The sequence below is a fragment of the Anolis carolinensis genome, chromosome 4 (assembly GCF_035594765.1).
Source record: "Anolis carolinensis isolate JA03-04 chromosome 4, rAnoCar3.1.pri, whole genome shotgun sequence".
Classification (NCBI taxonomy): Eukaryota; Metazoa; Chordata; class Lepidosauria; order Squamata; family Dactyloidae; genus Anolis; species Anolis carolinensis.
In genome coordinates, this window is record NC_085844.1 from 51,359,057 (window position 1) to 51,377,132 (window position 18,076).

The 18,076-nt window shown below is 40.5% G+C and overlaps 1 protein-coding gene across 4 annotated transcripts in view; it reads right to left on the minus strand.

Moving 5' to 3' along the window:
• The window catches only part of asxl3 (ASXL transcriptional regulator 3), a 153,386-nt gene that overhangs the window by 95,212 nt on the left and 40,098 nt on the right, over positions 1-18,076 (minus strand). For 3 of the 4 annotated variants that reach the window (XM_062980398.1, XM_062980396.1, XM_062980397.1), the window contains one exon: positions 17,829-17,911. In XM_062980398.1, coding sequence (XP_062836468.1) covers positions 17,829-17,911 — 83 coding nt within the window. Of the gene's footprint in view, positions 1-5,268; positions 5,334-17,828; positions 17,912-18,076 lie in introns of those variants that run through there. The other variant, XM_008114899.3, reaches the window with a different exon arrangement.

Here is an 18,076-nt window from a genome sequence, read left to right on the forward strand (position 1 = left end):
CCCGATCACCGTCTCCCAAAGCAGCTCCTCTACTCTGAACTCAAGAATGGGAAACGGAATGTTGGAGGGCAGGAAAAGAGATTTAAAGATGGGCTCAAAGCCAACCTTAAAAACTGTGGCATAGACACTGAGAACTGGGAAGCCCTGGCCCTTGAGCGCTCTAATTGGAGGTCAGCTGTGACCAGCAGTGCTGCGGAGTTCGAAGAGGCACGAACGGAGGGCTTAAGGGAGAAACGTGCCAAGAGGAAGGAGCGTCAAGCTAACCCCGACCGGGACCGCCTTCCACCTGGAAACCGATGTCCTCACTGCGGGAGAATATGCGGGTCAAGAATCGGTCTCTTCAGTCACCTAAGAACACACGCCCAAGATACCAAGGTTGGAAGACTATCGTCCTCGAACGACGAGGGATCGCCTAAGTAAGTAAGTTGTATGCGGCACCACCAAAATCCAAATCAGATAAGCACTTCAATGACTGGAAATCATGCCAATCTTGCCATATGACATGCTGCTGTGGTGATTCTTTCAATATTTTTAACAAAGGGACATAACTTTTTTAAAAAAAATTCTACACTTCTGAAACTCCAGTGCTGCAAAAAGCATTGCACAAATCAGTCTTCGTAATCCTTTAGGCTGAAGAGATACCCAGTGCAATCCACTGCATATTTACTCAGGATTAAGTCCCACTATAAGGAGCCCCGGTGACAAAGTGTGTTAAAGCACAGAGCTGGAGACCGAAAGGTTCCAGGTTCAAATCCCGGGAGCGGATTGAGCGCCCGCTGTTAGCTCCAGCTTCTGTCAACCTAGCAGTTCGAAAACATGCCAATGTGAGTAGATCAATAGGTACTGCTCTGGCGGGAAGGTAACGGCGCTCCATGCAGTCATGCTGGCCACATGACCTTGGAGGTGTCTACGGACAACGCCAGCTCTTCGGCTTAGAAATGGAGATGAGCACCAACCCCCAGAGTCAGACATGACTGGACTTAACGTCAGGAGAAAACCTTTACTTAACTTAAGTCCCACTATATTGGGTGAGGTTTACTACTTCTTAATGCGGCTTACTGTTTAGGGATAATGGCAAGCCAGGACCATCAAGAGTGGAACAAGTGTTCATAACTTGGCTTTCAGCCATCTTAAACATTCTCAACTGTCACATATAATAGTGCTTTCTACACATATACAAAAACCCTCAGACACAGTCACAGACAACATTCCGTTTATAAACAGGAGTACAAAAATGTGCTAGCCATGGAGAACATGGCAACCATCCAACTCACTTCATCCCTCAGATTTCTTTCATGATTTTGGAAGTGGTGCTAAAGTTCAACTGTGTGATGCATAGACTTTGGCTTGATCCTTAACCTTGAACTCTGTCAAGAAGTAGGCATGGGGAGTTCTCATCTCCAAATTTAGTGTTATTCTTTGAGAATGTTTTCTGAGGGACATACAGAAAGTAACAGTATGTCCCACCTTTCTTAATTGAGTCGCAGGGAAATGTGAGGGTAGACTTATCAAGATCTCTGTACAAACAGAAAGGAGATTTTTCCCCCCTTGGAAGTACAGCGGCAATTGGCATTGACTTCATTCTGCAACCAATGAATAAGCATCCCTCCACTCCCATAAAAGCGAGAAAAACATGAATAAAAACACCCTTTTTAAACCTCTGAGAACACCTCTTTAGGATGCTCTAGATCAGGGGTCCTCAAACTTTTGAAGCAGAGGGCCGGTCCACAATCCTTCAGACTGTTGAGGGGCCGAATTATCATTTGAAAAAAAAATACAAACAAATTCCTATGCACACTGCATATTGTCTTATTTGTAGTGCAAAACAACAACAACAACAACAACAACAACAACAATGAAAGAACAATACAATATTTAAAAATGAAAACAATCTTAACCAACATAAACCTATCAGGATTTCAATGGAAAGTGTGGGTCTGCTTCTGGCCAATGAGATAGTCAAGGTAATTGGGATTGTTGCTGTTGTGTGCCTTCAAGTCATTTGAGAGTTTGGCTGAGCCCAAGTCTAAAATTATTTAATTATTTACTACATTTATTTACTACATTTATATCCCACCCTTCTCACCCCGAAGGGGACTCAGAGCAGCTGTATGTACATACAATATATTATATTATTAGCATAGCGCAATATTAGCATTATATATTACTATAGTGAACTATACCACTATACTGTAATATTAGTTGTAATATATAACATATCTATATATATAAAAGAGTGATGGCATCACGGCAACCCACAAAACAACAAAACTACAGGCCCTCCAACCTCGAAATTTGACAACACAACCCATCATCCACGCCTCTAGGTTGATACAACAAAAAGAAAAGAAAAATAAAGTCCAAATTAGAGAGAGAGGAATAATTGCTTTTATCCAATTGCTGCCAGTTAGAAGGCTGAGCTCCTCCAACTTGGTCTCCTAGCAACCCAATAAAAAAATAAAAAACACTAAAAAAATTAATACAATAAAATACTATAATAACAGAAAATAACTAAAAATAATACAAGAAAATAATACAATATAATAAATAAAAATATAACTTACAATAAAATTAATAAAAAATGCAAATAAAGTCAAATAAAAATTACACAACAATTTTTAACCAATACTACCACCACTTTGCCACAGCAACGCGTGGCCGGGCACAGCTAGTAATTAATATTATTATATTGTATTATTATAAGTATTCTATTGTATAACAGTATAATATTTTTATCAATATTATATGTATATACAATACAGTAGAGTCTCACTTATCCAAGCTTCACTTATCCAAGGTTCTGTTTTATCCAAGTCTGCCTTTTAGTAGTCATTGTTTTTGTAGTAAATGTTGCAATGCTTTGGTGCTAAATTCGTAAATACAGTCATTACTACATAACATTACTGTGTATTGAACTGTCAATTTGTTGTAAAACATGATGTTTTGGTGCTTAATTTGTAAGATCATAATATAATTTTATGTTTAATAGGCTTTTTTTCTTAATCCCTCCTTATTATCCAAGATTTTCACTTATTTAAGGTTCTGCCGGCCCGTTTATCTTGGATAAGTGAGACTCTACTGTATATTATATTATTAAAACGGATATTAAAATATTGTATTATAAAACTGAGGGCGGGGGCCAGGTAAATGACCTTGGAGGGCCGCATCCGGCCCCCGGGCCTTAGTTTGGGGACCCCTGCTCTAGATCTTCCAGCATATTTATGTGGTCAGCTTTCACCAGAAGTTGGCCATAGTACCTCACTGAAAGGCATTTTGGCCCTGCTGGCTTCCATTACACTCTGGAAAAGTACTTCCGGGATGGCTCCGTGGCCAAACTGAAAAATAAAATCCTGCTGCCGCCCAAAAATTACTGGCAGTAGACTATAGGATTCTCCCTGTCTTTCCACTGGGAAAGATGTGTCGAGCTGGCTTAAACAGGCTTCCCCCTGTGTGATCGGGTAAGGGGGAAGTCGGGACAGTGTGGGGTGCAGGGCAACAAGTCCTCACGCTACTTGGGGGGGGGGGGGCTCCACCTAGATTGCCGCAATCCAAGGCCATACTAGTAAATTCCAGAAGCACATGTGACAAGATTCTATGAATTCCAGTTACTCTAGTGTGACTCTATGGTTAACATCTAGATCACATTGACTCTAAAGTTGCCTTAGAGATGTTCCTAGATATAACATTTTAATCAAATCCACAAATAATCAAATCTGCAAAAATTAAATTTGCAAATATGGAGTGTTGACTGTAAAACTCTTTGAGGCTTTTTCTTTCAGTTTCAACCCTCTGATTTAATTTGTTAATAATTTGGTATCTTTTTAGCCTGCGAAAAGTACTCTTACTGGTTTCAATTCAGATTTTTGACTGTTTAAATTAATCTTATTCTTGCACCATAAGATTTTCTGAGAAATCCCACAGCATTTTATTACAATGATGTTACCTTACCTATGTAGTGGAGAAAAATGGCTTGGAGAAAGAAAGGATACACCTCCCTTTCCCATGTGTTGTAATCATGATGGAAATACAGGCGCAAATAGATAGAGGCAGATATTGTATTAAATATGACAAGAAGAGTTTTTTTTCCACTATGACTTCAAAGCAGAGTATCAGGTCAGTGATGAGACCAATTTCTTAATTTTCTGGGCTCTGAATAAGGTTGATCTTTAATTTTGCCTCAAAAGTATATGGCATCCAGAGTGTGCAGCAAAGGCAGAGGTGAACTGTGAGCAACTAGAAATATTTTCTTGCTGTCGGTGTCTTTGTCATCCACCTGAAGGTTTGATAATACATCCCCAAAGAAAAACTGCATTCATTTATCACACTGTTGCAATCTGAATACTGTTCTGATTACTCAATCTAAGCAAAAGGAAATATTTTTAAGTATGACATGTCATAGTGGAAGCAAACCAAATCAAATGGTGGAGCCCCGCTTTTTTGTAACCATATGGCAGTTTCCAATACCTGTACCCACTTACATCATAAGTGTCATTTAATGTAATTTAAATAAATATGCAAGGAGGAGGAGCTCACTAGCTCTGGATTCTCCATTTCTGGGTCTCCCACCTTTTGTATAGAGGGTGGCAACAGGAAGAAGAAAATGTGTCTTCTTCAGAGGGTCACTTTCCATACACAGTTGGTGAAAGAAATTATGCTAGAGGGACATGGGATTGTATGCTCCTTTTAATTATTTGAGCTACATTTACTAATGCTTGAAAGGGGCCACAGGTCTTATGAAATTCCATTTTTCTGTCTATGAATCCTCATCCATAGGTTGGAATAATTAAGTCTTTAGATGTTGGATCAAAACTTCTATCATCCCAATGGCTAGGAATGCTAAGAGTTGAAGGTGAACAATATTTGGAGAGTCACATAATTCCTACCCTTGTATTAAATTGAAAACCTATTTTATATCTAGGACCCATCTTGCTAAGTGTAGTTGCAACTTGGTCACAATAAAAACAATGTGACATTTTAATTTCAAACAAGCTTGTTCAGTTAGTTCTATAAAAACTTATTGAGAAGTGCATTATACTGAATTCAAATTGTGAAAGTAAGTACTCACAAATAAATTTTGCTAGACTTAATAACTTGTGATCTTCAAACTACCATTATTTTGTTACCCAGAGCCATTCTTCAGTTGCTTAGGTTTTGATACCCGTGCTACTGAGAATGGGTATCTAAACTTCACACTCTCTTTCCATATCCCAAGCACATTTTTGAAAGATTAAAAAGAAAAATTATTTCCAGGGCCCCAAAACTGTTTACCTTAAAAGTTGTTTTTCCTTCCAGGTACAGAGAAGAGGGTTGCCCAGATGAGGATCTTTTTACAACTGATTGTCCCAGCAGGAAATATATTAAAAAAAACAAAACAAAAAACAAAACCTGAAATGTGTGTCTCAGACAATATAGATTCACTATGTGTTGGTAATTTCCAACAAAGATTATGTTCATATGTTAACATATGTATTTGAATTTGAATTGGTCTTATTTTTGGTTTTTAATTTTCTTCCCGCTAAACTTCATATCTAGGGTATGAGGGAAAATATCAGTCATCTAAGTGACTGACTGCTTCAACAATATGTGAGAGAGACAAATTTATGGCACATAAAATCTAGCAGGCCCTTGTTGTAATTGATTCTGAACAACTATAACATAATTCCAAATGTCTAAGCACAATTACATCTAAATTGATAATGCAATGAGATGAACTCCTTGCCTGTTAAAATGAGTACAGTACAGTCAATAAATATGAGGTCAGATAACACAATTAGGAAGCGGTTTGAGATTGCCCTATGTGTTCTATGAGATCGCCCTATGTTCGCAGAAAAAAAATTAACATAAAAGGTTGTTAAATAATAAGAGAAGAAAATCTTTAAATCAATGTGAGCCAACAGCAGTTCCAAAATCTATAGCAAGTTGGTAGTCACTTTTAGAGTTTTCGGGTAAGAACTTGAAAACACCGTCCGTCAATACAAGTCCATCTGTATTTCTGCATTTCTCACAGAGACTGATAAATGACTGAATGATCACACTGCTATTGAAGTGCTAAGGCTAATTGGAATAATTCAGAAAACAGATAACTGAGGCAAAAATTTCATCTCTGGGGGTTATCAATCCATAGTCATCATTGTTTTATTTAATACAGAGGACTACATTAGCTCCCTAGAAGATCTTGGCAAGATATATCTCCTCCTTCACTTTGCTCACTTCTGTTTTAGACCAAGTAGCTTCTTGATGTTATATATCCAAATAAAGTCATTATTCCTAAGCTTGGTTTCCACTAAACAAGGCACATTTTACACTGACCACTTAAGTTGAATTACAGCTGGGTTAGCTTGGTAGAGGCCAAATATCACACAAAGCTGATCAGGGCAATGTGGGGCAAGTCTAATATGGTCTTGTCCTGAAATTCTTGCAATCCACCACGAGATAGTGATACCTTGGCTTTCTGGTAGTTCAACGTGCACAAACTTTGTTTCATGCACAAAATTATTTTAAATGTATACATTACTTTCAGGCTATATGCATAATGTGTATATGAAACATAAATGACTTTCGTATTGAGATTTCAGTCCCATCTCCAAGATACATATGTAGACAGGTTTTCCCGGGGTATAAATAAAGCTAACATTACCAACAATAACAGTAGTTTTGTTCAATGTGTTGTCGAAGGCTTTCATGGGTATGGTCATATTCCAGAAGCATTCTCTCCTAACGTTTCACCTACATTTATGGCAGGCATCCTCAGAGGTTGTGAGGTTTGTTTGAAACTATGCAAGTGGGGTTTATATATCTGTGGAATGTCCAGCGTGAGAGAAATAACTCTTGTCTGTTTGAGGCAAGTGTGAATGTTGCAATTGATCACCTTGATTAGCACTAAATAGAGTTCTTTCTCCCATCCTGGACATTCCACAGCTAATTAACACACAGTCTTCACAGAATGAGGGTCCCATTCAGTGGCATGATTAACACAACTGTGGCTTTTCATCTGTTGCAGCCTTCTTCCAGCCATGGTAACATGTACCATGTTATCATCCGCCTGCTCTGCTGTTGAGGCCTTTGGATTGTGCTTCATCTGGTTCCTTACCTACAGCCCTGCCACCCCGGGAGACCCCCTGAGAGCACATGACTCCAATGATTTCGCCCACAGGTTCATCGGAACACACAAGCCTCCTCACCATGACAGGGTGACAATCCATTGAAGAGGACACTTCAGCTTAAGTTCCCATCCACTACAAAACTCTATTCCTCACTGTTGGAAAAGCAATTAATTGTTTTGTTTCTAACAGTGCTGATACAGCTATCAACTTTACAACAACCATGCCACTATATTTCTCTTTTAACATTCTGTATTTTAATGCTAAATGTGCAGGTATCACTTCTGCACCCAATTAATCAGAAAATCCTTTCATGAGATTATAGGCTCGCTAGTTTTCTCAGCATTGCTTCCTCAAAGAAGGGAGTGCTTCTTTTCTTTCTTTCTTTCTTTCTTTCTTTCTTTCTTTCTTTCTTTTTACACAGATTTGAAATGTCGGTTCTGCAGGAAGCAGTACTAGGTCATATCCAACTAACCCTGAACAATTGGCAGGTTATCTTTTTCTTCCATAATAACATACTTAAAATTGTATGTTAATCTGCCTAAGTCCATTCTCTGATACTGGGAATTGCCTTACAGTTAGCTTTATGGAAAATGCAAAGCATCTTATTTCTGGAGCATTTTTATTTTAAGAGGCTTCTTTCTGTGCATAATGCTAGAACCCTCTTTGTGGAGGAGCTGCTCTCATCAATCATTGGAAAGAGCAGTTCAGCCCCGCACAACTTCAGGCTACTACCGGGCCAAAAATAGATAGGCTAAGCCTCTTAGGGCCACAAATAGGTTTTTAGCACTTTGTGTTGTGTTTTAGCACCTTGCTTTCCAAGTAAAGTAATTAGGATTGTTGTTTTTGTATGCCTTCAAGTCATTTCAGACTTAGGGTGACCCTATCACTGAGTTTTCTTATTAATATTAGTTCAAAGGGGATTTGTCTCTGTCTTCCTCTGAAGCCGAGAGAGTGTGATTTGCCCAAAGTCACTCAGTGGGTTCAGAGCTATAGTCCGAGGTGAACACCACTATAGTACACCTTCTGAATTTTTCCTTCTTTCTCACCTTCTCCCTCCCTCCTTCCCTCTCTTTTCCCTGTTTTATTTCTCCTTCCTTTCCTTCCTTCCTGTCTTCCTCCCTCCTTCCCTTTCTTCCTTCCTTCCACCCTTTCTTCCTTTTCTCCCTCACTCTCTTCATTTTCCTACCACCCTTTCTTTTATTTCTCCTTCCCTTCCTCTTTTTCCCACTTCCCTGACTAGGAAGGCAGTAGAGGACCTATTTCATGAGGGGCAGATCAACCTCCCTGCGCCAGGCTTGCACCATCCCCATGGGAATGGCATGAGCCTGGTGAATGGCCTGAGCTACACTTTGCAGATTGGGCCGGGCTGTGGCACAGGCTGGTGATCAGCCTGCTGCAATAAATCACTCTGACCACGAGGTCATGAGTTCAAGGCCAGCCCGTGGCGGGGTGAGCACCCGTCAATTAAAAAATAAAAAATAGCCCCTGCTTGTTGCTGACCTAGCAACCCAAAAGATAGTTGCATCTATCAAGTAGGAAATAAGGTACCACTTATAAAGTGGGGAGGCAAATTTAATTAATTTACAATGTTGGAATGAGGAAGTGCTGTCACAGTGGATGATGAAGCAGCTGCTCCCCCCCCCCCCCCCGTGGCCAGAATCGAACATCCTCTCAGGAGAAGGTTAAATTGCCTCTGTCTCTGTCTCTGTCTCGGTTCTATGTGTATATGGGCATTGCATGTTTGCCCTATATGTATATAATGTGATCCGCCCTGAGTTCCCTTCAGGGTGAGAAGGGTGGAATATAAATACTGTAAATAAATAATAAATAAATATGCTGCCTGCCTTCCTCGTTGAGGGCCTGATCCACACAGAGCAGCCCAGCCTGTGATTGACCTGAGCTGCTGTTTGTGGATTTGAACAGCATGAGTCTAGATAATGGGGGGGGGGGGGAGGAAACAGCGAAACAGGTGAGGCCAGGGAGCACAAGAGGCAGCAGACAGTGGGGGGGGGGGGTAGGCAACAGCGCTGGGCAGGTTGCATCAACAGGCCATATTTGTTCCGTGGGCTGTATGTTGTGCAGGCCTGCTTTAGACAGACCTTAAGAATTGCTCCCAGGAGTCCTATTGATATTGGAAAGCACTTCCAATTGAAGGCAGAGTTTAGAAGCATTTTGTAATTCCCAGAATTCCCCAGCTGGCTGGGATACTGGCGATGTCACCAGCAAGGGGATTCTAGTAACTATAGTCCTAAAAGCAACTCTCCCAAACTCTGTCTACACTCTGAATATGATTTGGGTACAGGTTACCTACAGGATCCTCTTCTTCCATACAATCTGCCCCAAACAATGCAGCCCTCTGGGGGAGGGGTACTCCAGCCTGCCAGAGCCTGACCGGTGATCATCACCCAGAGGATTCTTTCATCTGCTGCTCCAAGACTGTGGAATGACCTGCCAGATAAGCTCCAACAGCTAAATGAGCTGTTGTAATTTAAACACATTTGAAGACTTATCTCTTAGTGTATTTGTCCACTATATTTTAATTATTTTTCTGTGTATTTTAATATATGTATTTTATAAAAATAAGTTTTAATGTGTTTATTGTATGTAATGATATGTGTTTTAGCTATGTTGTAACCTGCCTTGAAGCATAAGGGGAAGCAATAAAATTATTATTATTATTATTATTATTATTATTATTATTATTATTATTATTAAAATATCATAGTGCATGACAATGTGCAAATGTTCATGCATTCAGAGCACTGTGTGAATGATTTCATATTAGAACAGAAGGAAAGGTAGGAGACCATCTGTGACACCTTAGGAAAATGGCTTTCTTTTGTGAAAAACAGAGTTTTAAAGTTTATTAATTCAGATAGAACCATAACTTGATATTCTTTCTCCAACTTGTATTGGCTCTGCTTCAGGAAAAGAGTTTAATCCATAAAATATATTGCATGTGATGTTTCATGTCTCAGTCAGTTTTCAAGCTAGCCTTTTCTCTCTGAAATTTCCATTCTTTGGCCACACAGATTTTATGGAAAACCCAGATGAAGTTGTTATCAAATAGATACACTCCAGTATTTTTGCATTGCCCGCAAGTGTCTTTTTTCAAATCTAATTTATGATTGCTTAACATATACTCTGCAGAATTAATTTGGTTTGACACCACTATAACTGTCGGAGCTTAATGCTATAGAATCATGGGGTTGGTGAGACACCACCACTATTTGGCAGAGAAGGCTAAAGACTTTGTAAAAAAAAAAAAAAAGCTACAACTCCTATAATTTCATAGTATTAAGCCATGGCAGGTAAAGTGGTGTCAAACTGCATTAACTCTACAGTGTAGACGAACTCTTGTTTTTATTAATATCTAACATTTTATCTTTATTTAATATTTTACAATTCCAAAACATTTAAAACTTAACACAACTGTATTATCACATTTTCTGTTCTCATGTCTATACCCCCAACTCTCCCATCATTCACATAGCATTACAAAAATACACCTCTGTCAATTCTTTTACTCGTACTTATTCTAATTATATCCATTATATATAATTATTGCAATAAGTTTACTATTGTTCAACCATAATCTTTCTTGAAGTTTGGTGGTTTAAATTCACCATTGCTTTTACTCATAAAGCTGATACATGGTTTCAATGTGCTATCAAACAGATCTTTCAATTCTCCTTTTGCTAATCTTACTTTATAGGTTAACCTTTCAGATAGAGCAACCATCCATATCCTGTTTAACCAATTCTTTATTGACAGTTCCTCTCACTGTTTCGAGTCTTGCTGAACATAACATTTGCAGAATAAGAGTTTTATTTACCAAATTCTTATTCTGACTTTTGAATGCAGAAATCATTAGTAGAGATCTCCTAAAATTGGTTGTTTCTCCCACTATTTGACTAATCCATGATAGGACTTCATCTGAGAATCTCCATAATTTTGGGCACACTAGCTACATGTAGCTCCAATCCATATTTAGTTTAGATATTCCTTTATTAATTCTATGTAATTTGAGAAGATAATAGTAGCATCTATGCATAATATTCAAAGTATTTTCTCTCAATTATGCTGACATTGATTTATATGCTTGGGTTTTCTAAACTGAAGTCCATTGTTTCTCTTCTATTTTAAACCCTAAATCTCATTCCCACACTAAGATCAATCCATCTGTTCCTAGTTTTACTTCATGAATTGTCTCATATACTTTTGAAATTTGACCTTTGGTTTTATTTGATTTATCATTGAAGATTGAAGACAGCTGTCATTCAGGATTTGATCCTGGATGAGGGGGCGGATCTGGCATGCATCACTGAGACGTGGTTGGACGAGCTGGGTGGAGTGAATCTCACCCAGCTGTGTCCACCGGGTTTCGGGGTGCATCAGCAGGCCAGGGCTGGGGAGCGGGGAGGAGGAGTCGTGGTGATCTTTCGGCAGTCCATCGCCCTGATCAGATGCGCCGTTCTGCAATCTACGAGGTTTGAGTGTGTCTTCCTGAAGGTGGGAGCCCGAGACAGCTTGAGGATTCTGCTCATGTACCATCCACCCCGCGACCCAGCAGTCTCTCTGTCTGAGCTAGCAGAAGTGGTCTCCAATTCGGCCCTGGTCTCCCAACAACTCATAGTTTTGGGAGACTTTAACATCCATGCCGAGACCACATTGACAGGTGCAGCTCAGGATTTCATGGTTGCCATGACGACCATGGGGCTGACTCAAGTTATATCTGGGCCCACACATCAGGCAAGACACACGCTGGACCTTGTCTTTATTGTGGACGGTAGGACAGTCAGAATGGAAGAGCAAAACATCCTTCCATTGTCATGGTCTGACCATCATCTGATCTGTTTAAGTTTTGCCGTGTCTTCTAACCTCCGCGGGGTGGTGGACCCACTAAGATGGTCCGCCCCAGGAGGCTGATGGATCCGGATGGACTCCTGAGGTCTCTTGGGGATCTTCCTGTTCTGGAGACTGGCGATCCTGTCGATGTCCTGGCTGATCACTATAATAGTGAGCTGACAAGGGCACTTGACACGATCGCTCCCAAACATCCCCTCTCGCTGCGTAGAGTCACGTCTACTCCTTGGTTCACTGAGGAGCTGGCTGTGATGAAGCGTGAGAGGAGGGGACTAGAGTGCATCTGGAGGAAATCTCAGGATGTGTCTGACCAAGCACGGGCTAAAGCTGCTATTAAGGCTTACTCCGTGGCTCTGCGAGCAGCCAGGAAAGCTTTCACGACTGCCCGCATAGCGTCTGCAGCCAACAGGCCATCGGAGTTGTTCCGAGTTGTTGGGGAGCTCCTGCGGCCTCCCGAGACCCAGGGGCTTCCTGATGACTTGGCAACTCGGTGCAGCGATTTCACGCACCATTTTGCAGGCAAAGTTGCTCAGATACGCCGTGAGTTGGACTCCAGCTTAACTGTAGTTCCAGTGGAGGTAACCGAGGTACCTGTCTGTCCGATCTTGTGGGATTCTTTCCGGCTTGTTCTTCCTGATGACGTGGAGGGGATCCTTGGGTCTGTGAGGGCGACCACTTGCGCTCTGGATCCTTGTCCTTCTTGGCTGGTTAAGCTGGCCAAAGATGGGTTGTTGGATTGGTTTGTGGCTATTATAAATGCTTCCTTGGGTCAGGGGTCAGTTCCATCCTGCTTTAAGCAGGCGGTAGTAAAACCATTACTAAAAAAGACCTCTTTAGACCCATCTGTATGTAGCAACTACAGACCAATTTCCAAACTCCCATTTTTGGGCAAGGTTCTGGAGCGGGTGGTTGCCACGCAGCTCCAGGAGTTCCTCGATGACACTGATTTTCTGGACCGCTCGCAGTCTGGCTTCAGGCCTGGGCACAGTACCGAGACGGCTTTGGTCGCCTTGGTGGATGACCTCCACAGGGAGCTGGACAGGGGGAGTGTGACCCTGCTGGTTCTCTTGGACATCTCAGCGGCTTTCGATACCATCGACCATGGTATCCTTCTGGGGAGGCTCTCTGGGATGGGGCTCGGTGGCACGGTTCTGCTGTGGCTCCAGTCCTTCCTGGAGGGTCATTCCCAAATGGTGAAGCTGGGGGACACCTGCTCGGACCCCTGGCCATTGACCTGTGGGGTCCCGCAAGGGTCTATTCTATCCCCCATGCTATTCAACATCTACATGAAACCACTGGGAGAGGTCATCTGGAGTTTTGGAGGGCGTTGCCATCTCTACGCAGATGACACGCAAATCCACTACTCGTTCCCATCTCACTCCAAGGAAGCCCCTCGGATGCTGAACCAGTGCCTGGCCGCTGTGGCGGACTGGATGAGGAGGAACAAACTGAGGATCAATCCTGACAAGACAGAGGCCCTCCTGGTCAGTCGCGCGTCGGATCGGGGTATTGGGTGGCAACCTGTGCTGGACGGGGTCGCACTCCCCCTGAAATCACAGGTCCGCAGTTTGGGGGTCCTCCTGGACTCAGTGCTGACGCTTGAGGCGCAGGTGTCGGCGGTAGCCGGGAGGGCCTTCGCACAACTCAAGCTTGTGCGCCAACTGTGACCATACCTTGTGAAGTCTGACTTGACCATGGTGGTGCATGCCTTAGTTACCTCTAGACTGGACTACTGTAATGCGCTCTACGTGGGGCTTCCCTTGAAGATGGCCCGGAAACTACAATTGGTCCAGCGCTCGGCTGCCAGGTTAATTACGGGGGCGAGTTACAGGGAGAGATCTACTTCCCTATTCAAGGAGCTCCACTGGCTGCCTTTTATTTTCCGGTCCCAATTCAAGGTGTATACCATCACATATAAAGCCCTAAACGGTTTGGGACCCACCTACCTTCGTGACCGTATCTCCTATCACAAGCCTACACGATCCCTTCGCTCATCAGGGGAAGCTCTCCTGTCCCCACACCCGATATCCCAGACCCGCCTTGTGGGAACAAGGGAGAGGGCCTTTTCTGCTGTGGCCCCCCGATTGTGGAATTCTCTGCCCGCTGAGATTAGGCAAGCCCCCACACTAGCAGCCTTCAAGAAAGACTTGAAAACATGGCTCTTTCGCTGTGCTTTTGGAGAGTAACCATTTTATATTTCTTTTCCGTTGCTCCCTCTAATATCTATCCTCCAGAATACCCCACTCCCTTATGACCCTGTTCGCTGTGGTTTTTATTTTTATGTCTTTCTCACCCCGAGTTTTAACTTAATGTTCATGTGGTCTGCCCTTGTTTTTATTGTCTCCTTGTTTTATTTTGTAATGGATATTATTTACTGTATTGCTTATTGTATTGTGTTGTGCTGTTCTTTTATATGCTGTTTACATTGTATTGTTTTGGGTATGGCTCCATGTAAGCCGCCCCGAGTCCCCGTTGGGAAGATGGTGGCGGGATATAAATAAAGTTTTTTTATTATTATTATTATTATTATTATTATTATTATTATTATTATTAAGATGGATTCAAATAAAGTTAGGGCTTTAGGGGGGTGTTCTTTTCTGATTTTATTTATCTGTAATGTGTTTATCTGTACCAATTGCCACCAAAATAGATTAACTGACCTTAATTTATTTTTCATTTGTTCCATTTCAATAGGTTTTCCTGATGAAAAAACCATTGATTATTATATAAATCCCTTTCTCCTCCCACCTTTTAAATTGACTATATTTATCTTCATGTTTTAAAAAATTGTGTTTTAAATGCACCCTTGGACATGAAGAAAGACATGACATGGCTGGAGAGTATATAGACCTCCACTGTACTATGGTTCCAACGGATAGAAGAAAAGCAATACCCCAGCAAAACTAACAAAAACTAGTGTGAAAGCTAGCTCTTTGTTTCTCTGTTAAAAGAATAAATCTCTCAGTTCAACCTTGCCTTCAGAAATATATCGTAACTCAATTTATTTTCAGTATTTGTTAAAGGAGGTGCTGAACTTTATAGATACATTTGTATAGAGGTTTACAACACAATACATATTGCACCATTGTACAATTCATGCAGCAGTAAACAGTTTTTTCCTTTCTATGTTGTCAGAGGCAGTTGATGCTTTTCCACCGCATTGATTTTTATCTTTTATTTTTTACAGTGCTGAATGGGCCATTTACGCTAGCTGCAGTAGGTTTTTCCCTCTTGAGTTCTGATCCCCTCCCCCTCCAAAAAAACCCAACTATGTCTGAAAAACATTGATAAAGACAGTTTAATTTTTTCTTGTTGTATTTCAATCACTTAGGTTTTGGCCATTTACCCTTCTACTCATTCTCTTCATAGAACAATCTACAGCACAACAATCTGCAAGGGTAAATATGATCAAGGCAGTCTGACAATGAAGTGGTACTATTTAATAACCTGAGTAATAAGAATATTTAGAGAGGCCAGAATTCAGGAGCTACATACAACAAAGCAAGGGAAAAAATGAAAAACAACATATTCTTTATTGTGGAAAATAGTAGGAAACAATCAAAATGATTGCTGCACAACATTTCATTTTCTTTTCTGCTTACTTGTGTATCTCAGGACATACATTTGTTGGACTTCCCCCTCCCACATCCAGGTTTCTTGCAATTGGCACCAGTGATGTACCAATCCTCACTATATATTAGAACTTCTGGAGCTTTCCATCTACAATTCTACATAACATTACTGAAATTGCTTGCTATGCTCAGCTCCCTCCAGGCACTCATTTCTTACACTTTATTACACACCTGTCTAGTGTACAAGTAAATTGCATGATTATATGCTGTGAATGACTGTCACTCCATTATTTTCTTCTTAGAAAACGTTACTAGAAAACATTTAAGTGCAATACATACACTCAGCCTGTTAGTTTCCTCTGGATAACATTAACAGTGGAAAAGATCTGTCACTCCAAGCTTATCATTTTAGGAAGACCCTCAAATGGGTTTCAAATAGCCTGCTTCTTGGTGGGCAGAGAATTGGTTTCTATTCTATAGGGAAACATTGGACCATTGTGACCATTTTTCCTTCCTGTTCAAAGTAGCTACATAAGACCACCCTACTACCCACTGAGCCAGAACATATGGGGATTAGTAAGAAGTCCCCAGTATTGGAGCAACATGTCCTTTGGGTCTTTTGATCCTACTCAGAGTCTACGGCCACTAACTGGCTTTTAGATCTAGGACAGGGATGAGCAAAACACAGCTTGTGAGCTGCTTGTGGATCCTCCAGGCCATGTTTGTGGCCTCTTGAGGTCAAAACCCTTTTTGCTCCCAAATGCCCCCAAAATTACCTTTAGGGGTTTGGATGGCATATCTTGCTTGGAGCTCACATAGATTCTCCAGGGGTCAATTAATTTTTTTTAATGATCCCAAATGCTACCTGGAAAGTTCCCAAAACATGGTGAGAATGTCTCCACATTTAACAGAGGGAGTTGGATTTTCTTGCAGGAATGGGAATGGCATTGGATAAACCACTCCAAAGTCTCAAGTGGGTAGCCTTCTACAGATTCCATCCTGTAATCAGGCTGTTATTCCAAATGAAAATAACAAGATTTCCACTTGAGAAGAAAAGGATTCTTTGTGCCTTGGGTTCAATTCTAGGGCAGGAGCTTATAGAGGGGAGGAAATGGTCCATGCTCTTGTTCAAGGGCGTAGCTTAATGGCAGAGACATATGCTCTGTATGGACAACATGCCAGATTAAATACTCTACATCTCTGGGGAGGGCTGGGCAAAATTCCTGTGTAAAACTTTTGAGCACTATCACAATCCATTGTAATCAGTAGACTGAATGATGTAAGCATCTCTGGTATGACTCACTATAAGGCAGTTTCCTATTTTCTGTTTTGATCAATGCATTGGTAATGGATACATACCAACTAACACAAATGTCTTCTGCCATTTGTTATACCAATTATCAACCTATACATTGACACCCCTCCCCAAATCACCCATGGGATGGAACCATCCAAAATTAATAAAGTTTAGATTATCTTGGACAATATAATGCCTTCAAGCCTCTTTCAATCAACTGCTGTGTCTGGAAATTCAGGTTGCAACGCAGGGACCAAAGAACCTCCAACTAATTCCATTTGGTTACAAAGCTATGATCTGTTCTTTAAGTCAAAATCTTGCAACTGTTCTTTATAATTTTATATCAACAACCACATCAATAATGCTTTTAAAAGTATTAAATAAGCCTGGTTTTGAAGATATTCACAACTTCATTTTTTTCCAATCCCTCCTTTCTCTGTACTACAGAAAGAAATGTACCAGAAACTTATTTTATAAATTAATGGCTTTTCACTCTAAGAAGAAATAAGCTGTAATACCCTACAGCAAAATTTTATGAATTTTATGATATTTACTAAAAGCTAAATCTCATTTACTTTAGTTTTCTTAGCAAGTAAAAGTACATAACTTTATAGCTATGTTGTCCTATTGATCTCACTTTGTTTTCTCCAACTTTTCTCTAACAGACTTGTCTATGACAAGAATAAAAACTTCAGCATATTTTTAAAACATTTTAAAAATGTATTTTAATTGTATTGTCTTTCATTAAAATATTTTACACAGAAAATTTTCCTTCAAACCTGAAATGGCCAGAAATCATTAAAAAGTGTACAAAAATATGGATTAGACAAAGATATACATCTCTAACATATGGGTCTTCTATATGCAACATCAGTGAGATATTTAGGGTCATAACCAATATTCTACTTACTGAATTATGAACAGCATATATATACTAATGAAAAGATTTCCCAAATACAAGCTAGTTTAAAATACAATTTAAATACTGACCTTGTTTCTTTCAGCCCTTCTTTCTGAATTACTTCCAGTATTTGCTTTGCAGTCATCGGTGAATTGGGATGTTTTTCCAGTGCCTAAAAATAAATAAACGTGTAAGAAGGTAAAAAGTAATTATTGCAGATGTTTCAAAAACTCTATCATCGTACACTTTGCACAATACTTTGTTTAAAAAGTGAAAAGCTGTTCTTGATGGGTCGTCTATTTGTAAAACAAGAACAATAGCTTACAACAAGCCAAGC